The sequence below is a fragment of the Rattus norvegicus genome, chromosome 3 (assembly GCF_036323735.1).
Source record: "Rattus norvegicus strain BN/NHsdMcwi chromosome 3, GRCr8, whole genome shotgun sequence".
NCBI lineage: Eukaryota > Metazoa > Chordata > Mammalia > Rodentia > Muridae > Rattus > Rattus norvegicus.
The window spans coordinates 85,874,496-85,899,869 of record NC_086021.1 but is presented as its reverse complement, the minus strand read 5'-3'; the positions used below and the strand labels follow the sequence as shown (position 1 = coordinate 85,899,869).

Here is a 25,374-nt window from a genome sequence, read left to right as displayed (position 1 = left end):
AGTGTACTTCTGGCTTACCAGGAACTCACTCTGTAGAACAGGCCTCTCAGAGATCTGCCCACCTCTGCCTCCTGAGTGCTGAAATTTTAAGTGTGGGTCATCAGGAATCTTTAACAGCCCTTAAGGAAAAAAATCTAATCTGTATACTCTCTCTTAGGAGTTCTGGAAGACTAGTCGCTACAGTAGCTTTTCAAGATGTCTTAAAAGCAATTTGTTACATTTCACTACAAAGTTGCTTTGATGAAACTGGTTTCTTACTAACTTTACAATGCCTTATTATTGAAGGTGGTGACATTTTGTGATTGATTTAAATTCATGAACACGATATACAATTACCTTATGTTAATTAGGTAAAGCCCCAAATATCCGAGTCCCCTGAGGTGTAGTTTTCACTGTAGTCATTCACATGGAGACACAATTCGTTCCAGTTTGAAACCCTGTGATCAGGAGTGGGCATGGAGTGAGACGATGACAATCTTTGGTAGATAGTGGGATGGAAAAGTAGAATTGTTTCCAGAAAGGACTGGGATTTATGGTAGAGGCTGGGAGCGAACCCTCTTACGGGGAACAAAATTTGGTTTTTTGTTTTGTTTTCAGTTTTTTGTTTTCCTACCACATGGCCAGAGCCTATTCGTTTCTCTTCCGGATGGGTGCTGGTCCATGATAAGTCCCTTCATGATAATCTAAGGAACTCGAGCTGCTCTTACTTCCGACCTTCTTCCTCTGAAGCCGGTTGGAGGCGGGAGTGAGCGCGGGGAGATGGCGAGGCGCTGCCGGTCGCGCAGAGCACACGTCTGCCGTGTTCTCCCTGGAGCGTCTGTCTAGGCGTGTTGGGGGCGGGGGGACACACTCCGAGCCGCCCGGCCCCTCTCGGGGCGAAAGTCTCCCGAAACACACCCTCCCCGCCCCAACGGCGGTGCGGGCCCTGGGGCGTGGGGAGCGGGGACAACTTCGGGGGAAGTCGAGGATCGCCGCCTGGGGGTCCCTGAGCGGAGGAGGCCGGGCGGGGCGCACAGGACTCGGGCCGCAGTTCTCCCGGCGGCCTCGCGGGGGCGCCGGCGCGGCCGATCAGGTGACCGAGCGCCGGTCCCGGCTGCGGGAAGCCGCCTCCTTCTCAGCCGCCGCCGCCGCCGCCGCCGCCACACCTAGCGGAGGAGCCGGGAAAGGCGGCCCGGGAGTTGGGGGTGTACTGGGGCGGAGAGCGCGGCGGGTGGAGGCGGAAGGGCGGCGGGCGGAAGCGAGCGCCGCGGCTGCTGTGTCACGGCGCGGGTGGGCGCACGGCATGGGCGCGCCGCGCTGAGGCGGAGGTCGCGGGCGGGCGGGCGGGCGGGCCTGAGGGAAGCGGCGAGCCGGGGAGTAGCGCGCCCGGCGGCGGCGGCGGTGGCCGCACCATGTCGCGCTCCGTGCTGCAGCCCAGTCAGCAGAAGCTGGCGGAGAAGCTCACCATCCTCAACGACCGGGGCGTCGGCATGCTCACGCGCCTCTACAACATCAAGAAGGTGCGCACGGGCCGGCGAGACCGGGCGGGGTGCGGCGGGGAAAAGGCCGCGGGCGCGAGCTCGGCCTGCTCGCGCGGGGCCTCCGGGATGCGCCGCGGCCTAGAGTGAGCCGCTGGGCGCGCAGTCGGGAGCTATTTCCCGGCTCCCGGCGGCCAGAACCGGCCGGGCCGCGCATGGCCGCCGCCGCGAGCTGGTGTGCGGGGAGGGAGGGCGCGCGGCCTTCCCGGGCTGCGGTGAACGGGCCCGGGGTTCTTGGCGTGCGAGTGTGGGAATGCGGCGATCGACTCTCCGGTCCCCACTTGGCCACTTGATTTTTCGTTCCAGGAATAAATCCCCCAACCCCCGACAGCATGTTGACGTTTGGGATAATTTCATTTTGAAGATGGACTGGAGGGGGAAGTGAGGGTGGAACCGGTTTTCGTCTGAAATACTTGTAGGCTGTGAGTCACTAGAACAGGAATAACCACCTTTCCTCTCTACTCCTCCTCATTTTAGTTCTCCCAACCCTATCTGATTAGCAGCGAAGCACCATTCCCTAAAGTACAATGGCTGTGTAAAATAAAGACCAAGTGTGCCCCCGTTGCCATCTCCTTCACAACATAGTACGGTGATTTGAGCAACTAGACAGTGGACCCATTGAAAATCTGAGCGTCTTCAGAATAGGGAGTGGAAGGCAGTATCGAAGTAAAGAAAAGTAGGTCTAAAGGTGGAAAAGAAGAATTGCCATTAATTTACCTTAGAGGAAAACAACCCCAAATCCATTTATTTTAAGACCACTTTGATAAGCCTCACTGATTTTGATAAAGAGAAAAAGTTTCCTTTTGGTATAGTTTATACCAGTAGATCCTTGTGCGGTTCTGTGTGTATCTCTGTCATATCTCTCATACTCTCGTTTATAATATATATATATATATATATATATATATATATATATATATATATATATATATAAAACATGAAATATCCTCTTGGCCATAGCAATAGAATATAGGTCGTTTGTGAGTATACTGAAGATGCTTTTTAAAGTTTAGAACCAAGCATTCCAGTAGAAACTTGTTTATTCAGTTTGTACAGTTTGCTTTAGACACCGCAATTCTGAAGCACACTGCTTTAAGTTAGTGATACTAAACGTTGGGAGTGGATAGCTGTGTTGTTCTGGTTACTCACTTGGCCTTTTTAATGATCGTCTCTAAACCCAGTACAATTTGGAGCTAGGATGAACCCAGTGAGTTTGCGCCATGACCATGACATCCACCCCTTGCTTGTACCTTCGTAGGGTTAGGAAGAATTTAAACTAGTATAAGTTGCATTGGTGAGACACTTTGGATTTCACTGCTTAAGAAATTTGGAAATCAAGTTCTACAGGGACTTTTTTTTTTTTTTTTTTTTTTTAAAGAGAAACCCCAGCAAGTCAAATGTTACTAAAAGTTACCAGACCTGTGGTTTTGTGGTTAAAGGAAATGGTTATGATGGTTTCTAGAAGAGGAAGTGAGAGTAACATTAAAAGTGACTTGAGTATTTGAGTAAAAATACTTCCTTTCATTTGGCCGAGTCACTAGACATTTTTATAGTATAAGTATAAACAGACTTTAATACTTTATTTCCATGGGTGGCAGTAAATGGAATTCTAAGCATTTAAACTCATAATTCCAGTTCACTGCCTTTTTTTCAAAGTGTTTTTCACTTCCTGTTTTGAGAAACTTCGGGCCCTTGTGTTGACTAGAATGGAAAATACTTGATCTAATTATCAAGCATTTGAGTTTTAGAAATGCTGTATATTTCAGCACTGAACATATTTTTATGGCTTTTTGAAATATTTTTGCCTGCTTGGCTTATGAGTTCCTTTTGGGAAGAGTGATACTTGGGGCATTATCTAGCACACAAGGCTTTGATCAGAGCTTGCTGAAATTCACTCTGTGTTTAAGTTAAATGCATCTGATATTTATTTTGTGAGAGGAAGAAAGAGCAGGTGTGTGCGTAGGTTAGAGGAAAACTTGTGAGAATGTTCTTATTCCACCTTGAGGGTTCCTGGGACATCAGGTCAGCAGGCTTAGTTGCAAGTTCCTTTCTGCTCTGAGCCATTTTGCTGGCCTTTTGGGTTGACTTCGAATCCTTTAGCCTGTGGAATTGCCTGTCTACATCTTCCCAGCTGGCTACAGAGTGAGACATGTGTTCAGATATCTTGCCAAAGAAGCATGATCTGTTCACCTTGTGCTTCTCAGGTTCACGTTGTCTGCATTATTATGACAGTATAAATCACATACTCTTCTATTTACTTTTATTTTTTTCTTTTAGACTTTTAGCTTTATATGTGTGAGTGCTTTGAATGCATGTATTTCTGCAGCATGTGTGTGCCGGATGTGCACAGAGGCTAGGAGAAGGTGTTAGATCCCCTGGAATGGAATTAAAACGACTGTGAACTACTATTCACCATTCAAAACCTGGCATCAGTGGCCTTACCCATCTTTCTCAGTCCAACATCTCCCACAGTCTCAAGCTTACACTTTGCACTTGGTTAGCTATATGTCTCTCCCATGAAGACAAGAATGTCTCAACCCTGGAGGTAATATACCTGTTTCTTCAGTGCTAGAGAAAACAGTCAGTAGATGGATGAATAGGGAGGGAGCCCTGTCAACACTGGGACTTCCTAACAGAGTAACTTACAAGGAACCATTTTAAAAAGAGATTATTTGAAATTATCACATATACAGATCTATTCACTCAGTAACAATTTAAGATTTTATGAAGTTTGATATTAAAATACTACAGTATTATGCTTTAACAAAGAATTTGTCTAAGTATACAAAAGTATATAAGTACACCAAAGCCTATAGTATTGTTAAATTCCTAATAACAGTATCAACTCTTACAATCTTAAGAGCTTACTATATTCACTAACAGATGCAGTATTCATAACAGTATATGCCCCATTTTAAGCAAAATGCCCTATTTATTTCTGTTAGTTTTACTTATGTTCTTTTGTCTTGTCCAAATGCATCAGGGACTAAATCTTAACGGTAACCACAGAGGGGGCTGAGGAGACAGCTCTCCTGGTAAAGGGCTGCTACACAAGCCTAAGAACCTGAGTTTAGTCCCAGGTTTGTGATCCTAGCCCCAGGGAGATAGAGACAGGTGTACTCCTGGAGCTTGGTAGCTAGCCAGCCAGCCTGACCTAATCAGCCAGATTGTGCCTCCCCATGTCTCAAAAGAAAAAGTAACTCTTGAGGAATGACACCAACAGTGACCTCTGGCTTCTACATGTACCTGCATGTGCACACACCTACACTCAACCCACTTAAAATCAGAAAGGAAAAATAAATGTGACCTGCAAAGGTAATACAGAATATATATTATCAAAGAAATATATCTTACCAAAGAAATTTGAGTTAAAATTTTAAATTCTCTTACCCTTTAATACATTACAAAGGCAAACAGATCTCCACTAATCATCACTGATACACTGATAACATGATGAAAACAATCTTTTCATCCAGGTCCATAGAATTTCACAAGTAGTCCATGATAAAAGGGAAATTATTACTGTGCTTGTACATGTCTGTAAGATTATCACACATTAGTTTAAGTTACCTATTCCTCTCAGATGTAAAAAGTGAACTGGATCTATTCATAGTCAGCTTTCTGAAGAAGCTACTATGCAGATTTTAGAAGCAGTTAGTTGACTCAGTGAGTAAAGGTATCGTGACTACCTCCAGGTGTGATGACCTGAGAGTGATCCTTAGGATCCCTATAATAGCTGGGGAGTGGTGGCGAACCCTTGGGAGACAGAAGCAGGCAGATCTCTGAGTTTGAGGCCAGCTTGGTCTACACAAGTTCCAGGACAGCCAGGAGTACACAGAAAACCCTGACTTGAAAAAACAAACAAACAAACAAACAAACAAGAAGAAAAAGAAATGCACATGGTGGAAGGATAGGACAGAAGGACTCTGGAAGCTGTCTTCCGACCTCTACATGCGTTCCATGGTTCATGTAAATGTCGTCCCCCACCCCTCTGCATGCAAGATCAATCAGTTCAAAGGTTTTAGAAGTGGAGAGATGGCTCAGCAGTTGTCAGCACTGGCTGCTCTTCCAGAGGCTCGCACCCACATGGTGATTCCCAACTGTCCTTAACTTCAGTTCCAGAGGATCTGACACCTTCTGGCCTCTAGAGGTACTCGGCATGATCTTAGCTAATATTTTTTATTTCTTCTTTTTAGAGAGAGACAGAGAGAGAGAGAGAGAGAGAGAGAGAGGTGTCTTGGGGAAGGTTATTCCTTTCATCCATCATGTGGGTGCGAGGGATTGACCTCTGGTTATCATGCATGGTGGCAAGTGTCTTTACTAGCTGAGCCATCTCTCCAACCTTATAAATTTTTTATGTGCATACAAATTATACTTCCTTGTACTTAGATTTTCTTTTTCCAAGTCTTATGACATTTTTGTGGATGAGAGTGACATTCTAGGCAAAGTTTTAATATTAATTTGTTTTAACCTTGAACAATTTATTTATCCTCTTAGGCTGCAAATTATAAAGAAAGATTAGTAGTTCTTACCCACAATTAAATTATCTTTTTTTCAGTACACATTAGAATTGCCTTGGAGAAACTTAAAGATGTCTGGATCTTGTTTTGACTCTACTGAGTTAAAAGTGGTTCCGATGCTAAGAACCACTGATATAAGCAAATAATGTCCATACATACCTGTTGATACCTGTGGGTGTTTTCCTTGACGGCTGTTCATTTTCGGGGCTCACTTTTGTCAGCTCGGCTATAACTGAGTTTTTGGAAGTCATGAGATGTCTTCATGGCATGCACTTGCCTCAGTGACTGTTAGATGGTAACCTACATGTTTCACACCCCCTGTTTTGGTTTACTGATTTTCATTTTTGGAATCTTAGATTTTCCAGTTCTCCCACATTGTGCAATATGTTAATAACTTCATATTTTGAGAAGCAAAACAGTTATTTATGTAAAGTATTCGTACAGTGCCTGGTAAAAGGATAAATGGGCTTGGAGAGATAGCTCACTGAGTAAGGGCTCTTACTACTCTTCCAGTGGATGTAGATTGGTTCCTAGCACCCATATCTGGCTCACAACTACCTGTAGTTCTAACTTCATCAGGGCAGCATCGTCTCCTGGCCTCTGCAGATACCTGTAGTTTCTCCCCCCCCCCCCATGTGCGTGTCGGTCTGTCTGACTGTCTCTCATATACACATGTAAACTTTAAGAATAAAGAATAAACATAGTAAATGCAGCTGCTGTTCTGGGTCTTGGAACAGAGCAGACACTTCATAAACGCTCAGACTCCCACCTATTAAATCTAGCTTGGAAACATATCTTAAGTACCGTTTTTACTATTTGACATTATAGTTGGACGTCTACTTATTGTTCACATAGCAGTGTGTTCTGTAGTAGTTACTTAAAGAATCTGTTTAATATTGAGCATTATTATGTTAGTGTATAAAACTTAAAAAAATCTGTTTCATAAACTGAGATAGTCTATTTTTCAGAACTCAGAAATATAAGGAATGCAGTGATATAATCTTTTTTTTAATCTTTATTAACTTGAGTATTTCTTATTTACATTTCGATTGTTATTCCCCTTCCCGGTTTCCGGGCCAACATCCCCCTAACCCCGCCCCTTCCCCTTCTATATGGGCTTCCCCTCCCCATCCTCCCCCCATTACCGCCCTCCCCCCAACAATCACGTTCACTGGGGGTCCAGCCTTGGCAGGACCAAGGGCTTCCCCTTCCACTGGTGCTCTTACTAGTCTATTCATTGCTACCTATGAGGTTGGAGCCCAGGGTCAGTCCATGTATAGTCTTTGGGTAGTGGCTTAGTCCCTGGAAGCTCTGGTTGCTTGGCATTGTTGTTCATATGGGGTCTCAAGCCCCTTCAAATTCTTCCAGTCCTTTCTCTGATTCCTTCAACGGGGGTCCCGTACTCAGTTCAGTGGTTTGCTGCTGGCATTTGCCTATGTATTTGCTGTATTCTGGCTGTGTCTCTTAGGAGAGATCTACATCCGGTTCCTGTCAGGCTGCACTTCTTTGCTTCATCCATCTTATCTAGTTTGGTGGCTGTATATGTATGGGCCACATGTGGGGCAGGCTCTGAATGGGTGTTCCTTCTGCCTCTGTTCTGTACTTTGCCTCTCTATTCCCTGCCAAGGGTATTCTTGTTCCCCTTTTAAAGGAGTGAAGCATTCACATTGTCAGCTGAAAAATTGTTGGGAGACTTTAATTTAAGTCATCAAATTTTTTATTAAAAATTTTTACTTCAAATTTTATTTATGTGTATGAATGTTTTACATGTAAGTACGTATGTGTACAATGTATATGCCTTGTGCTGAGGAAGTCAGAATAGGGCTTTGGATCCCCTGGAATTGGAGTTCACAAATGGTTGTGAACCAAGGTGTGGGTGCTGGGAATTGAACCCAGGTCCTCTGCAAGAGCAGCAAGTGTTCTTAACTGCTGAGCCATCTCTCTAATCCAGAATCATGGAAAATTTTAGTGAAGGATTTTGAAGGATGTAATGGTTTGAACTTCTTAGATCATGATTTCCCCAAGATTTATGATTTATATTCACCTATAATTTAATAATATCTTTAATTAAATCAGATGAACTATGGGCCACTTGGGCCAAAAGACAGGTCTTCTTGCTTTCCCACCCCTTAGGTCCCCTCCCTCCCTCCTTCCTCCCTTCCTTCCCTTCCCTCCCTCCTTCCTTTCTTCTTTCTTTTCTATAGTGTACCTCTAAATTGGAGAAGGGTTGGGGGCGGTGAGGTGCGATGCTTAGTCTGCTGGAATAGTTACAGAGCCAGTTTACCAAGATGGCATTCAGGCTAATCTAGCTAGCCATCCAGCCTCTAGGACCTGCCTGTCTCTACCCCCCACTCCACACGCACCCGCCAGTGCTGGGGTTACAGGCACGCTGCTGCTTTCATTCAGTTGCTAGGATCTGAACTCAGGTCCCTATGCTTGCGCTTGACCTGCTGAGCCATTTCTCAGCTCCTTTTGTTATTATGTCAGGATTCAGCCTTAGCCAAGTAGAGGGATGATTTTTAGTTTTTAAAAAAGCTGTACTTCCAGGATGACTATTCAAAAGTAAAGGATTAGCTATAATTTTGATAGCACGAGATGCTTTTAAATATATTGACACTTTCTGTTCTAAAACAGTATAAATCATTTTCTTTCAAGTTTTCTGTCCCATAAATGAGTTTATTTTATGAATTAATCTTTATGGGTGAATTTCTGGTGAGTTAGAATTTCCCTGCTGTGGTAGTATTGTGTGAAACCATAGCTGAGTTACAGTCACAGCTCCTTGCTAGCATGTATCTCATCAGGTAACTTAATCAGATCAGAGTTTAGTTTTCCTCGTACTTTTTTTCCCCCTGAGAATTCCTCATATAAATATCTTTCTTTTTATTAAGCAAATTTGTCAAGTAAGTTGATTTTAGAGAAAGTGGAATGGAACATCCGTATATTCCTTCTATCTGTTAATTTTTTAAAGCATTCATTGTATTCAGAGCACACCTGTAAGTTCCCCCCACACACCACACCCCTATAGTGAATATAGACGTTTCTAGTGCAGGTTGTAATTATTATCTCCGGTTTAGTAGGCGAAGAGTCATGCTGTGAGGGCTAAGTTAGCTGCTGTGGTTATACAGCTATTTTGCCGCACAATCCTGCCCTAAAACTCATTCCTTTGGGCTTCACAGATGGCATGGGAGAATTTGTTGTTAACATACTTGAGTTCCTGAGTTCAATCCTCAGCACCTAAACCCCCAAGTAAAACATAAAGCTATATCTTTTGTAAGTAGAACAATTGTAGTGTGTTAGACGTAGGGTGAGTGATTGAGAAGGGGAATCACAGTTGTTAAGGAAGTTACACTAAATGCGTTGGTTCTAAATACCTTGACACAGACGGTTATTGATGATAGTCTCCACAGTAGACTTCTAGGTAATCATCATAGTGTTTATTATAGCGTTCCTAACAACAGCATGCATTTTTTTGAGCAACTATGTCTCAGTCACTTTGCTAAGTACTTTACATGGATTACCTAAGTTCTTCAAACCCTCATACTGACATGGTGAGGTAAGTATTCTCCCAAAGAAAGACTAGGGGGAGAAAGATATATATTCCCCAGAGCTAGTAAGTGAGAGGTTAGAAGCCTAGCTGAATTAGATTAGATTTCAGCAGAATCTATCATCAACTGAGGGATGCTCTTTACATACGGCCCACTGAGCAGCATGCACAGAGGTGACCCAACTCTAAACAAAGTCATGTATAATTTTATTTTCTCCATTGAAGTAGAATTCCTTTTTATTTTGTTGTCCATATAAGAAGGCATATTTCTTTTAAATCTTGGAAAATGAGTATTGTTTTTATTGATGAATAAAAACTGTTAAGTTACTGATAATATTGTTGATAATACTGTTTAAGTGGATACCCAGATTTTTAAATAAGTAGAATATAAAAGATATATATCATGAAAAGACAATGTATTGAGTCACTTTAGGATTCTGTACTGTCTTAGGCTTGGTTTATATAAGGACATGCTAATCTGTAGTTATTTTTTATGAGCAGTATCTTAGTTGTGTGAGTCTTGGTTACTAGTTTATGTTATACTTGATATCTTGAAAAAAGAAGACAATTTAGAAAACTAGTCTATAAGAAACTATGTCAATATAGTCTGAGGGAAGGCCAGAGTATCCTATTATGTAGAAGTGGATTTGCGTAGTAGCTTTGTCAGACTCATTAAAGGTTAAGTTCTAAACTTAAAAAATTGTTTGATTTAATTATACTGAGAATTGGTATCGCGTTCCTATTTCCCTTTATAAAAATGGGAATGTTTTTATTGGCTTAGAAGCTTGGTGATATTTGAAAAATAATTTCAATTTGAGCTAAAGTACAAAGTTCATCCTGTAATGATTAATTATTTTTATTCTTGGCTACCGTTTCTTTTTAAGGTATGTAAAATTTCACTGATAGTTTTGCACCTATTTTTATAGCTGCATGTAGTCTTTATTTTTCCTTCTTTCTAGTATTATTTTAAGTTGGCTTAGGAGGACCACAAAGATACTGACAAGGTTAAACACTTACACGGTAGCATATAAATCTCTATGCATAGTATAAACTATATAACTATTGTCTAATAGAACTCGCTACTTAAGTACCTTATGAATTGTAGCACCATACAGTTTTCATCTTGTATTGTTACTCATAGTCTGCAGTGCATAAGTTTTCTACTGAAAAAGTGTGTCATAATTTGACAATCATTGTTTACACGTAATCTTCTCTCTTTTTATTACAATGCTTCCCCAGCAAGGACAAGTTTGGAAGGTTTGCAAAGCTTTTCACCTTCCCTCTGCCCGCTTGCCCGCTTTCAGATCAGTCTCATGTTTCATAATTCCTCTTTCTGTAATCCACAACATAGCCATAGTAAACCAGAAGGTCAGCTTACAGTACTGTATCGCCTCTCACACCGCAGACATCACTGTAAAAGCATAGGCTTTAAAAGTGGAATAAAAATTTAAATAGGAATGATAGGATTTTCAATATTTCCTTAAGAAAAAGCATCTCACTTGCCCCAGCAGTTGTCCTGTAACTGTGCTGTTACTAGCTCCCGTTCAGCTTTCCAGTAACGCTTGTAGAGTGCTTTCTAGTTCACCTCAGAGGAGGCTGCTGATGCGGTCAGGTGCAGACATCATCATTCTTCAGTGCTCGTGAGCTAGAGCACAGATGTGGTGCCTTGCTTGAGGTGCTGCTGGTATGAGGGAACAGTGTGTAGTCATGCTCAGAGGACAGGCAGCGCACCCGGAGGGTAGAGCAATTCAGTTTTAGCAGCTTCCACTCCTTTTGAACCAGGACTCTTGTATTAAAATTGAATGTTGGTAGTGAATGAGGAAAACATTTTGGAAAAGACATTCAAACATATTCATTTTATAACACTTAGAAACATTTTAGGACTCTACTTAATATTTAATTTTGTAATACTTTATCAGCTTCAGATGAATACAATCCTACCTCAAACCAAAAAGGTTTTCATTTTCTTTTCCTTTTTTTAGGTTTGAGCTTTTTCCTTCACTGCTGTTCTGCGCTAACTGCTTTAAAACTTTCCATGCGTTTTTTTCAGTAGAAGAGCATCTCTGTACTGTCTCCCATCGCATCTCTCAGCTGTGACAACCCCTGCACTTTGCCTGTTCATTTTATCACCTGCTCACCAAAACCAAGAAACCTTTCTAATTTCTGATTTCAGATTTGCTCTTCTTCCTTGATTTTAGGAAGATACATTTTACTTTTTTTCATTACTGTTGTTTTTCAGGCATGTGGAGATCCCAAGGCTAAACCATCCTACCTTATTGACAAAAACCTGGAATCTGCTGTGAAATTCATAGTCAGAAAATTTCCTGCTGTAGAAACACGCAACAACAATGTAAGTTGTCCCAACTTTCTACTTGACATTTCTCATGTATGAGAGCAGCAATGCTCAGTGGAATGTTTTATCTCCTGATAATCTAATGCCATGTGCAACATTTGATGCACAGCTTCTAGACCTTACTTAAATGCTTTTGAAGACAGCACTTGTTTCTCTGAAACTGGAAAAATTCTAACTACATTTTATGTGGAAAATGTTGAGTCTTAATTTCATGCACTATTTTCTTGGAAGACTAGGTAATGGACAGGTAAACAGCTCCCCAAATGTGCGTGACTATTCGGGGGGGTCTTTTTATCCTTTCATCATTAACCTAAGTTTGTTTTGAAGTTGGCAGTGGCTTTGTGGAGCTTGGTTGCTTTAGGAATCAGCTTTTAACATGTGTTTGCTTACCTGCCATTCTCGTAGTTCCCAAGAGCACTTGTAGAAGAAAAGGAGGCTATATATGGTGTTGCACACTAGTTCCTATGTGGAAGCTTTCTTATAAAGTTTGGTCATATTTAGTCATCCTGCTCTGTTTATTTTGGGGCAGTTTTTATGTAGTAAACTGATGAATGGACAATCTTAGAGTTGTTTTACTGTAACATTTATAAATGTTTTATTGGAATGTTTTCACAGGTCATTATTTTGTTCCATATTTTAACTCTTGTTGTCTTCTTGCTTTATGTAAAAATTAAATTTAACAGTTTCCCCTATGAGCTCCCCAATCTTGAGAATCTTTTTAAAGATAAATTGTCATGTTTTTGTCCTGAAATGATTTATGATCCTTGAAGACTTATATTTCCCTTGTTGATAATACTCAAAAATTTTTTTAATATAGATAGAAATGTTAGAATTAGTAAAAGTAAGTCAGGTGCTTTTTAAAAAGTCTTGGTTTGGGTTTCTTAAGCTTTTTAAAATACTATTTTATATCTTTTTTTATGCTAGTGTTGGTAAAAATCTTGGTTATATTAAAAAAATTGTATTAGTACTTTTTAATTGATTATGTAAAGGAATCACCAAGGTCCTACTAGGAAAAAATTGATTCAAAGCACACATTTTTAAAAAGACAATTATTTAATGTGGACAATTATAAAAAAAACAACAAAAAAACAGAGCAAGATGGTATTTCATTGAATAATTTCCATATAACCCAAAATTAAAATGTTAAAGTGAATAGGAAACATGCATTCTTTAAAAAAAGAATCCTTAATTCCAGCACTCTAGAGGCAAAGGCAAGTAGCTCTCTGTAAGTCTGAGACCAATCTGGTCGACAGAGTGAGCTCAGGGACAGCCAGGGCTAGAGAAACACTGTCTTGAAAAACAATAACAACAAATAAACATTTATTCATTTTCAGTTTGTAGTAAGGTATTACATATTCTTTCAGATGTGCTGGTCCACTCTTTTGGGCAGAGGCAGGTAGCTCTTGGTGACAGACCAGCTTGGTCTACATTGGGAGTTTGAGGTCCCCAGGGCTGCACAATGAGACTGTCTCACAGAAATGAAAATGTTACACACTATGCAAAGGACAAGTGAGCTAAAGATAATCAGTAATCTGCTGTCTCTTTGGAGAGATTACATACTCACTCAAAATGAGCTTTAATGAAAACAGTAATTTGCTGTCTCTTCTGAGAGATTACATACTCCCCGGAAGTGAGTTTTAATGAAAAGCTGTCACTTAATTCTGTATATACTTGTTCCTAATAAAGTATCTGACATGAAAATCTCCTAGATTTAGTTTATGTTAATTTTCATATGGCACATTTACTGGATGTAAGATCTTAGACAGTTATTAGGAGCTGATAGGTGCATAGACCGTTTAGTAATAGTAAGCACTGTTAAAGGGCCAGTCAGCAGAGTAGTAGTTCTTACTGTTTGCAATATGCCTGGCAAGCTGCTTGTGGTGACAGTGCCTTGTAATCTTTGTTCTTCACAGTTTTACTCACCTTCTCAAAAATTAAAAGCACAATATGGAAATTTTGATACTTTGCTGAGATATGATTTGCATGCCATACAGGTTGTCTCTTTGAAGTGTATGGTCTAGGGTTTTTAGTATCTCCACAGAAGTACTCTGTGTTTTAGTTACACAGAGCTGTGTATTCACAGCTTGGTCAGTTTTAGAGCAGTCAATCACCCAGAAGAAATCCTGCCTCCTGAGCACTCAGAATCCCTGTTTCCCTGAGAGCCTCCCAGTCCTAGGGAAGCAGTAAGCACTATATACTTTCTGTGTCTGTGGCTAGTCTAGAGTTAGTATGAAAATACAACTATGACATGTAATGCTTTGTGACTAGCTTCTGCCATTTAACACAGTGCTTTCAAGGGTTATCCAAATGCTGGCAGATTTTACACTCCATTTCTTTGTTTAGTGGCAATTATCCCACTGTGGATATAAAATACTTTATTCATCCATGACTTGATAGGTGCTCGTGTTCTTTTTACTTTGCTCAGTCATGAATATTAGTATTATGGACATATGCAGCTTTCAGTGCATACATTTGTGATATGTTTTTTTTTCTGTGTTGAATCTATACAAATGATAGCATGTTAACTGCTTTAGCAGCTGGCCTCAATTTATCTCTGGGCACTTTAATGATGTTGGAAGCCATGAGAGCCTGATGTTGAGTATGTCACAGAAAGCATTGTTGTGGGTAGCAGGATCGGTGTGTGATGATCCCCACTGCTCTCAGTTTTATTCGTGATCAGGCCCTTTGTGAGCATTCATTGTATATTTAGCTCACCCCCCATTAGGGTGTTGAATCAAATGCCTTATATGTTTCAAAGTATGCTCATGAAATACAATTTATTATAACGGTAACATAGAAGCTTTAAATTATAGGTGCCACTTATTCTGTATATGCTGGGCTTTGCGTTTGGTAGATTACATTAAATTCAGACTATCCAAATTACTGAATTTTCCATTACCATGAAAGTTCAACTGTACAGATATCCATGTTTTTCCTAGATGTCTGAAGATCTCTTATGATCCAATACAAGGAAATCAGTAGAGACCCTTTTTAAACCAGTGTTAACTTTCCATAGGAAATTTTTTAAATCCCAGGTGTGTACTTAAAAATTCTTACTATTTTTTCAAATAATTTTAATTTAAAACTTTCTTCTTTTTTTTCTTTGAATTAACATCTAACATCCAGTTTATCATTTAAAAAAAATATTACCCTGTAATTCCTGTACCTGAAAGGTGGAGGCAGGAAGATCAGGAGTTTAAGTCCATCCTCAGTTACAGCAAGTTCCAAGCCAAAATACAAACAAGCGAGCGTAAAAACATTCTGTCATTATAGAATTTTCCTATTGTGTATTTGAGGGTAGTATCTTTGATTTTAATTTCCGAAGAAATCAGAAAATATTAATGCTGAGTAAATATGTATTTTAGGTTCTCTAAGAACAAGTGTGTTGTTGGTGAGTAGAGGGGCAAAGGTACTGGAGGGATTCTGTGCCAGAACAGTCTATTGCCCAAAGAGTTTGAAGATCATGTATTATTTAACCAGAAATATTTGAAGTTATAGATATTTTCCTTAGGGAGCCCAATATTCAAGAGGCTACGCAACAATTGTTTCCTGTTCAAGTAGTTTACAGCTACTCAAGGAGAGACAAAGCCGGCAGTGGATTCTGCTGTAGAAAGTCACTGTTTTTAAACATCACTTTTGTTCCTGGTGTCTGAAAACAGATATATCAAATATCCAGTGGAAGAATGACTTATTAGGTACATGTTCACTGACTTTCACATGTATTAAACGCTTCCTTAGACTTATATCAGGAACCAAAATCTTTTAAAGCTAAAAATCCCAGTACCTTTAAAAAGGTAAAGTTGATGCAGCTCTCATTCAGGATTCCTGAAAGTAACCCTGTAGAAGAAGATTCCCAGCTTTAAAAGCACGTTTCTAGGGGCTGTAGAGATGGATCATTCGTTCAGAGCACAGGCTGCTCTTCCAGAGGACCTGGATCCAATTTCTAGCACCCACATGGCAGCTCACAACTGTCTGTAACTCCAGTCCCAGAGGATCTGAAGCCCTCACACAGACATACATGCAGACAAACACCAACCTGCAGGTCCATGAAATGCAACTAAGTAAATAGTAAAGAGAAGTTAAGAACCAGGTGCCTAGTGGGCATGGTAGCAGTATTGGGGTAGACGTAGGAGCACCCTTGATATGCCTGCTGTGGGAGGGAATTAGAAGAGAAATACAGTCATTTAAATCCCTTTTCAGCCAGTCTTTAGGGGACTTTCCTAGTTTTGCCATGCTTCCGTTATGAGAATAGTATAGTGGTTAGAGGACGGACTGAAGAGCCAGAATTTGAGGTCACGAACTAGTTGAGAGATTTTAGGTAAGTTGTTTGGCATCTGAAGGCATCATTTCTCTTATGTCTAAAGTAAAAATAATCCCTGTCTGAAGGAGCAATTCAGTATGCCTTAAAGCATTTAGCACAGTCTGGCAGATGGCTTTAAAAGGGGCAGCCATTGTTTATGTTACGTCTAATTCCCTGCTTTACTTCAAAGCCAGTGTCATGAATTTCCAAATGCTCCCCCCCAGAAACCCCATTTTTGCTTTGAAGAAACAACATGCTACTGTCTATTATTTGAACATTTTGAACATTGAATTTCTGATAGCTAACACTGAACACTATTCTTTTATTTCTTTCTGCTGTGTTCCCTGCTTTGAACCATTATCTTATAACTTGGTTGCTTAAACTAGAGTCTTTATAGTCTCCTTGGCTTTTATAAAACACCAAGCATTATTTTGGGCCTGCCTTCAGCACTACGCAATTTCATGGGCTTTCCCCATTCCGGTTATTTTATCTGTTAAGACAAGTACCAGCTATCATAAACCAAACACTGATTTTCATGTTTCCCAGTCTTCTCCACTTGCTATCTCTTCTATTCTCCAACACGGGGAGTAAACCAGACCAATATTTGTGGCTCCTCATACATCTGTCTCTATGGGCCAAACCATTTACTCCTTGTTGAACCTCTGATGTCTAGGAGATATGGGCCAACAATAAAACTTTGGTTTAAAAGAAATGAGTGGGTTATACAATATGATACATATTGTGGCATTGTACTTCAGTATGAGCGTATGTATTCTCTGATGGGAACTTGGTGAAATGTTGTTTTTAACTTAATTGACCTTGAATTCTAAGAAACTAAAAGAATTTCAGTACGGTGAAAAATAACTCAGGCAATAGTATTATTTTTAAATGACAGCAAGAAGGAAGACCTGATGGTTTTAAACAATCGATATTTACTGGGGTAAGGAAGCGAAAGAAGTATGGGCTCTGTGGAGGTTGAATACAGCAACTCACTGTGTTAGGCACGAGAGGCATTAGAAATGCTTAGAGCAACAAATAGAACCAACGAAAGTTAGTAGTTGGGGATTTTAGGAGACTTAGAAAGTGCATCAGTCACTGAGGCAAGCAGGAGAGCAACTTTGCAATGGGACCTGAAGTAACGCCCTAACCTAGTCACTGTTGGTGGTCATGAACGCAGATTAGGACTAGGTTGGCACAAGCATATTCTTTTACTGTAGGCATCATCAGGCAGTTGTAACAGAGAAAGAGAGGGGCCAAAATAACTCACTAGGATGATAAGAGAGGATCTGATGAGTGACGGTGGAAGACAAAGGCTGACAGTGAAGGGGCCTCAGAATGAGAGGTGCGGATACTCTCCCTCTAATGCCTTCTAATGTCTCCAAACTTTCCAAGAACTATAGATGCCCCCAAACAACTAAGAGAAGTCAAGGTGACTTAAGAGATAAATTTTATATTTTTGTTTTTTGACTTGCCATTGAAGGAAACTATTGTTCTATCCTGTGAGCATATATCCCACATAACCCATGGGTAACCTCACTTCTAGGCTCACCTTTAACTTCCTCCACCAGGCTCACTGCCCTCAAGACTGCAGCTGTGGCCTTGTTACTGTGGGCTTTCTTATACTGCAACACAAGACCTTACCCATTTCCTTTCATTACCAGTTGGTGAGTCATTGTGACTTCAAGCAAATGTGAAACTGTGGTTTCCCCACCATCTTTGACTTTACCTGGGAGTAGTTATGGAACTGACTTTTAAACTGTATGACTTGCCTTCAGCAACAAGCATGGGGATGTCTTGTGTATGTGAATGTACATCCCTCAGTATATTTTATGTCTCATTTAAAGTCCTTGCTCAGATTTCTTTTTGTTCAGCTTCTCTCATGATGTCTGATACTTTATTTGCAGTATTTGTTGACAAATAATGAATGATACATTATTTACGGATCATATTTCATCCACCTGGCTGTCTGAATCACTCCTGAAATCTCAGAAAGAAAGCAGTTCTGATTCAAAAAATCTTCTCAAACAAAATAAAAATGTCTTTGTGAAGACATGTTTGTAGCAGCATTCATTATTCATAATTCCAAACTAGGAGCTGTTCAGATGCTCATCAACTAACTGATTAATAAATAATTTGTTAATACCCTCCTCCCCAACTGAATATCTGTAAGCTCTTATAAAGGAAGATACATATTTTATTGATACATATTTATGCTACAACTCAACATTAAGTGCGTTATGCTAAGTGAAAGAGTCAGATAAACCAAGCTCTGCATACTGTTGATTCTGTGCTGTAGGAAGTGCCTAGAAAAGGAGAGGTTTATTGAGACAGGAAGCAGATTATTATTTGCCCAGGGCTGAGAGTCAAATCTGGATTAATTACCTGGAAGCACAGTGTACTCTGCACTTTGGTTGTTCAAGCTCTGAGAAGTAGGTAAATCCTTGTTCTTGTAGAATTTAATTCAAATGGGCAGTGTAGGTGACAAAGTATGCATTTCCTTCTTGAGAGTCAGTAGACTAAATAGGGTGCAAGGTGGAGGTTAGAGAGTGCTAGGAGAGACGTTTTCCTCAGCAATATAGCCTTCACTGAAGAGAAGTGAGCAAAGAGTCTGTAGACTCGACTAGGAGTGAGCAAGAACTCAGATTGGTAACGTGCAGCAAGGCCAGTGTGACATCTGTCGATGATGAGAGTTGACAAGAAACTGAGAGGTGCTTGAGGAGGTGGGGAGGAGGGTGGGGGAGGGTTGTGGGAGGGGGTGACTGGAACAGAGGCAGTGAGCAGGATGTAAAGTGAATAAGTTAAATAAAATAAAATAAGTAAATCAAATGCAACCTTTAGAAAGATAAAAGATATTTTCAGCATGCCAGCAGATCACTAGACTTTCAAACCTCATTTTGAAATACCATTATACTTACATAAAGTCTTTAACGTAAAGTTCTCAACGCGGTTCTTCCCACTGCAGTAACATATTGCATAATTTTCACTAGAATTGCTTTTTTCAAGGTAAAATGCTGTGTGCCTTCAGGAGCACACAGTACTGATGCTCTGTGAAGTCACTTGGAACTCGAGTCCAAAGAGCAGTCAGGAGCCGCTCTAGCTGTCCAGCCAGTGAGAGCTGTGACGTTTAGAGGATCTCAGTACTGTCTTATCTAACTGTATCTGAGGTGGACGCCTACTGAGATACTGAGCAGATTTTTCCTGAAACTAGACTTCCCTTGTTTCTCTTTTGGCCTTTTGAGACAGGTTGTTAAGCCTAGATGAGGCTAGGCTTACTGGTTGCTGGAGTTATAGATGAGTGCCACTATAAAATAATAAAGAAGATGATAGCTATACTCCTTTTTAGTATTAAGTAATATTTAATTGTAATAAGAAATAGGTATATCTACAGTTCAAAAGTGCTGAACACAATAGTATATAGTTGATCTATCTTTTTTCTTTCTTTTTCTCTCCCTCTCTTCCAGTTTTTTTCTCTCTCTCTCTCCTTCCACCTTGACTACCTTTCTTCCTTCCTTCTTCCTCCAGTCTTTTCTTTCATTCATTCTTGTGTTGGGTGTTGAGCTCAGGGCTCGCACATGCTAGGCAGTTATTCTACCAGTGAGCTTTTTCTGTATCCATCGAGCTGCCGGTGAAACGCACACTTTAACATTGCATGTCTAACTGGCGCCTGAATTCTCTGGCTCATCGGAATAGGAAACAGAATAAAATGATAATATTCAAGTATAGGCAGGAGCAGGAACTTTCTGAAGGGAACTACAATAGTATTGAAATAACCTGAAACATTCCAAGTTTGACTTCACAATGTTAAAAAGCAGAGTGAAGACACAAACTGCAAAATGGCACATAATCTTTGGCTGTTATACTCATATGGGGATTAATATAAAGAATTGCATAAAAAACATAAAAACATCTTCCAATCAGTAATGGGTTAATTGTTGGCCTGGTTTTTTTAAAATCTGCTTTGATAAGGGTTCTTAAATGCTTCAACCTCCCTTCTAGCCCATCACCCAGAGGTGGGTGGGGAAGAAAGGTTAATAGGAAATGGGCTTGTGGACTGGTTCAGACATAGTTCTTTGGGGCTCTTTCAGTCTTTGTTGTCAGCCATCCAGTCCTCTAGCAAAACTCCAACACGAATCAGAAGCTACACTCCAGTCCACTTGGCAATCACCGCTCACAAATCAGCAAAGCAGTTTGATCAAAAAGAAATGACAAGGATCTGCCAATTGGCCTGAGTCTGAGAAGCTGTAAGAAACCACCAGAGTATCACGAGAAGTTCTCTACAACAAACAAAGGTCAGCAGTGTGGTGCAAGGAGAGCCAGTGCTAGAGCCTCCTCCTACTGTCTGGGGGTCACATTTATATTCTTCTAAACATCACCCATCCTCTCACATGTCTGCTTCAGCAAGTCATTCTGTCACCTGTGTCTGCTTCAGCAAAACGTCGTGGCATAACTGAGTCTCCAAAGGAACCGGAAATTTCCACTTCAGTTAATGATCTAAACAGATCTCAGAAGAACCTCAAATAATTAATTTTTAAAATGTGTAACATTTTTAGCCTTCAGAGAAATGTAACTAGAACTACTTTGAGACGCCAGTTCATCTTCAAAGAGCTTACTGGCGTCAGAAAACTATTCTGAGATTCGATCTTAACCATGTGAGGATGTCTCTCATTAAGAAAGAATGTTCAGGAACCTGTGCTGCACAGGACTTCCCCCAACTCTCATGCTCTGGAACACACACTGTATATGTGTAGAAAGAAAAAGCTTAAAGAAAGGAAGGGAAGGAAGAGAAAAAAATGAATTTTGAAAAAGGAAACAAATGAGAAGAAAGGCGGCAGATGCAGAGAAAGCAAACCCTGTCACTCCTGTGGATGGGAGTGGGAACTGGCACAGCCACTGTGAGTAAGGAAAAGCAAAGTCATGGAAAAATTATGGAAGTATGGAGGTCATCCCCGCGCAGGAGCCGTGCTAGTCCGTATGGTTCCATTTTAGCACACATGCTGCCGAAGTGAGCATGCTAACTATACTCGACCCTGTACCGTGCTTCTATGTTAGTGAGTTAGCCCTGCTAAGTGTTGCTTCCTTCAGTAATTTGCCTTTCTTCGAAAAAGACAAAAAGTAGGAAATGCTAAATTTCAATTCCATGTAATTTTGCCTTTCTAAAAAAATGCCTATTAATTGAACCGAGCAAGATTAACCAACAAAATATTTCAGTTTAAAGATACACAATTTCTATGACTTAAGGTGTGCCTTATTTATTTCAGTTTTTGCAGATTTTATTTTAACGTTAAGAATAAAGGTACCAAGCCAGAAAATGTAAACAATTATACAAATGTTTTGCTAAAGTATTTTCATATATTACAGGATTATGCTTTAAAATTGTTGAATACATGGTTTTTAAAATAGTGCCTCTCAAATGTCTGCTGTATAACAATATCAGTAATTATTACCTACGTACATTTTAAATCATCTCTGAGCTTGACCCCACCAATGGTTTTTAGGTGTGTCATTCGCCTTGAAAAATACACTATAGTTCTTCCCTTTTTCCTTGTAGTGAAAGCCTGAGAATTGTAATATGTGACATTTCTTATGCATAGTTTTATGAAGCTTTTTTCACTAAAATATGAAACATAATCTTTATTATTAGGTAGAAGTTGTGTGATCCTTATAAAATGTTAGGACTATTGCCAGACACACAGTGCATACTCAGTAAATATTTGTTTCCTGCAAGTACTCTCAAAGGTGTTAGGATTACTTACAAAATGACTTGGTTTTGCTTATTTGAAGAAGTGGTCTGTAGCCTCCATTATTAGTCCCCAGACATGAAATGTGTAGTTTCTAGGTGTTGACCACTATTCAGTGTTGTCGTGTGCCAGGTCATCCAGTTGTATAAATATGTTCCCATGTGATGATGGGTGTGCTAGACTTAGAGACGTTCAGTCACTTACCCTTTTTATATGCATAGCTGGAGAGGGACTTTCTAAAACATTCCTTCCAAATATGTCCTCTGGCACTCTGCATTATGATCCTTTATTTAATACATTTGGCTTGGATACTTCTTGTACTCCAGAATTGCTAAGTACTGAAGAGACTAACACCTTGAGTCTTGTACACTGTGTTGTAGAAGATGACAATGACAAGGACTAGAAAACAATGACTGCCATCAGGAGGGAGTTAGTCAAGCGTGCTTCCTGGAAAATGAGGTTAGTATTTAAGCTGAGTGGTTAGGAGAGTGGGGTTTGGATGTCAGTTACCCCTGTGCATAGAGAACGGCCGTTTGTTTGCTGTATAGTCTACAGGTGAATGTAGGGGAGACCGAGTCTGGAAAAGTAGAGGGACCAGATTGTAGAGGGCATTAAAAACTCACTCCCTTGGGACTTCCATGTAGTCACTGTAGCTGATACAGAGCCTTGTGATATGTTTTGGGAAAGATTAAAGGAAACATTTAGACTAAGGGGAATTTTATTATTGACAAGAGAGATGCCAGGGGAGACTAGAACACATTTGAGAAGACACTGAGGTTTCTGATCTTGGCTGGTACTAAGTATTTAACTTTGCAACATTTGTTTTGGGTTTCATAGATAGCACATCCTTTTATAAATGTTACATTCTTGATATGTGAAGTTTTGTGTAAAAGATCGTTAGTGTTTATAAGAGTATGATGCTCGTTGACTGCACACTAGAATACTGAGGTGGGAAGGAAAGCACTGTTAATGATTACCATAGGTTTAAGAAGTCACATAGTAGCCATATTATTCTCATATCGTTTGTTTGTTTTTTGAGAATCTATGTAGATTTCACTGTCCTGGAACTCAATATGTAGATGAGGCTGGCCCTGAACTCACAGAGATCCCTCTACCTCTCAGCGCTGGGATTAAAGGCAGATTCCATCATGCCTTTTAGGGTAGGGGACAGGGTTTTTCTGTGTCATAGTCTTGGCTGTCTTGGAACTTGCTTTATAGACCAGGCTGGCCTTAAACTCACGATCTACCTGTCTGTCTCTGCCTGCCAAGTGCTGGATTAAAGATGGGCGCTTCCACACCTGGCTCACATCTCTTTCTTTTGAGCCTACTTTTTCCTCTTCTATGTTGAAACCCAAATTTATAGAATTAAATACCAGAAAAGATCCATGATATCAGTCAGAAGTGTTTAATAAAGTTATTGAGCAAGGTAAAGGTATAATCTGAGGACAAGAGATCATGTTTAAGTAGTTATTCACCCGATAATTCTGGATAGTAGTGATTAAAAATGCAGAGAAACATGGAATTGTCTTAAAACTGATGTATTGTACAACATAGTTAATTATTCTCACAGAGGAAGCTACACATCGAAGTTACCCATCACATACCACAACTTCTCCCGCAATTACGGAGAGAAATGAGATCACAGTTCTCCTGCTTTCCAGATAGAATTCCTTCTGTAGTGTCCTTACTAGGAGGCGTTTAGGGTGGCATGCTAGACCGCTTGCTGTTTCCAATTTGCTTTTCCTGGAGAAGCTTCTCTTGATGCTAGGCTTACGTTTGTAAATGTTCTGACTTAACAAAACGTCCCATTGTAGTTGCTTGTAGGCATCTCTTTTCCAGTGCTCACAAGTAAGTATATATGATCTTAGGAGGACCTCAGAACTGTGTGGGCTCTGACAGCATGCTGGGGACTGGTAAATGCTTTCTTGTATTTTCTAGTGTTCTCACATCCTGAGTGCTGCTCAGACATTCCATGTGTATTTAGACACCTGGGCTATGTTGTTTAAAAGGTAGTCTTACTCAGCAGGCCTGAGGTGGACAAGAGATTCCACCTTTCTACTGAGGTCCTAGCTGATGTTCATTAGAAAATATGCAGACTATCTAGGATCTGGATGATTCCCCGGAATCCTGAGCCCCCTGTTAAATAAACCTCAGGAAAGTAGTCTTGCAGAGATGATGAGAAGTACTGATTTAGGAAGAAAAGGCAGTATTTGTAAGTTCAATAATTTAACTGAATGGAACACCTTTTCACATTTCCTTCACTCATGTCTAAACTCTAGTCTTGCTTTTTTTCATTTCTTTTTTTGTTCTTGTGATTTTTTCTTTTGTTTGATATATTACTGTGTTCTGTGGGTCTGATCAGGAAACCGTTACTGTATTTTATGTTTGTATCTACATTTTATTTTGCATGCGTAACGTGGCTTTGCCTGGATGTTCTTTTTGGTAAGTTCCAAATCTATCTAGCATATTGGTTTTTGTAGTGTAAGCTGTTTTTCATCTTCTTTTCTCCCACTTCTAGTGAACATAGTCATGATTTGTTTTTAAGTTTTTTTAAAGAGTTCATTTGATGTATTTTCTCCTAACATTTTTCAGTTTCCACTGCAGTGCAGTTTGGTACTAATCAGCCTTGGTCTGTTTTATGGCCTCCCACTGTCAGCTGCTGATCACTTTTGCAGTTGCTCTCTCAAGTGATTGGGTTTGGAAAAAACCTTAATCATTTAGAAGTCTAAAATCGTGTGCTTCCATATAGCAACCATACAAAAAGATGGTGTACAATGAAACTTGATACTTCTGCTCTGTCTGAAAATAAACTCTAATTTTTTTTTACAGCAACAGCTTGCACAACTACAGAAAGAAAAATCAGAGATTCTGAAAAATCTGGCATTATATTACTTTACATTTGTAGATGTTATGGAATTTAAGGTATGTATTTTAATATGTAAACTTTAACATTACAAAAACTGATTTATAATTTTCTAATTATATAAATTGCTTTGTCAATTATGTGGTAAAAGAATTTCAGAACCAACATCTAAAGTACACTTTTATCATTTGTGTTTTCTGAATTTAAAGTTATTTGTTGGGTGCTGAGGCTGTGGCTCAGCAGTAGAGGCTCTGGCTTTAATCTCAGAGCTTCCTCCGCTCAGCTGGGCTTTCTTTTCAGGACCATGTCTGTGACTTGCTGAATACTATCGACGTCTGCCAAGTCTTCTTTGATATTGTGAGTATCATTTTGGGAAAATTTCCTAATTCTCTGTTTCTAAAGAACTCAGGGAATCAATTGCTTTTCTTTAGACAAAGGTTTAAGTAGCAGGTAAAGTTTAGCATTGTTTATTTGACTTGCTGAATAACTATTTCTTAAAGTAACACTATTAGTATATATTTTTGTATGTTGTAAATTAG

The 25,374-nt window shown here is 40.0% G+C and overlaps 1 protein-coding gene across 6 annotated transcripts in view; it reads left to right on the top strand.

The window, feature by feature from the left end:
* The first annotated feature begins 1,121 nt into the window (after positions 1–1,121).
* Positions 1,122–25,374, top strand: part of Nckap1 (NCK-associated protein 1) — a 74,416-nt gene continuing 50,163 nt past the window's right edge. The window contains exons 1-5 of one of the 6 annotated variants that reach the window (XM_039105741.2): positions 1,122–1,499; positions 10,821–10,838; positions 11,821–11,931; positions 24,802–24,894; positions 25,136–25,192. In XM_039105741.2, the coding sequence (XP_038961669.1) occupies positions 1,392–1,499; positions 10,821–10,838; positions 11,821–11,931; positions 24,802–24,894; positions 25,136–25,192 (387 nt within the window). In that variant the 5' untranslated portion in view covers positions 1,122–1,391. Of the gene's footprint in view, positions 1,500–10,820; positions 10,839–11,820; positions 11,932–20,319; positions 20,524–24,801; positions 24,895–25,135; positions 25,193–25,374 lie in introns of those variants that run through there. The other 5 variants (XM_039105742.2, XM_039105743.2, NM_031618.1 and 2 more) reach the window with 5 other exon arrangements.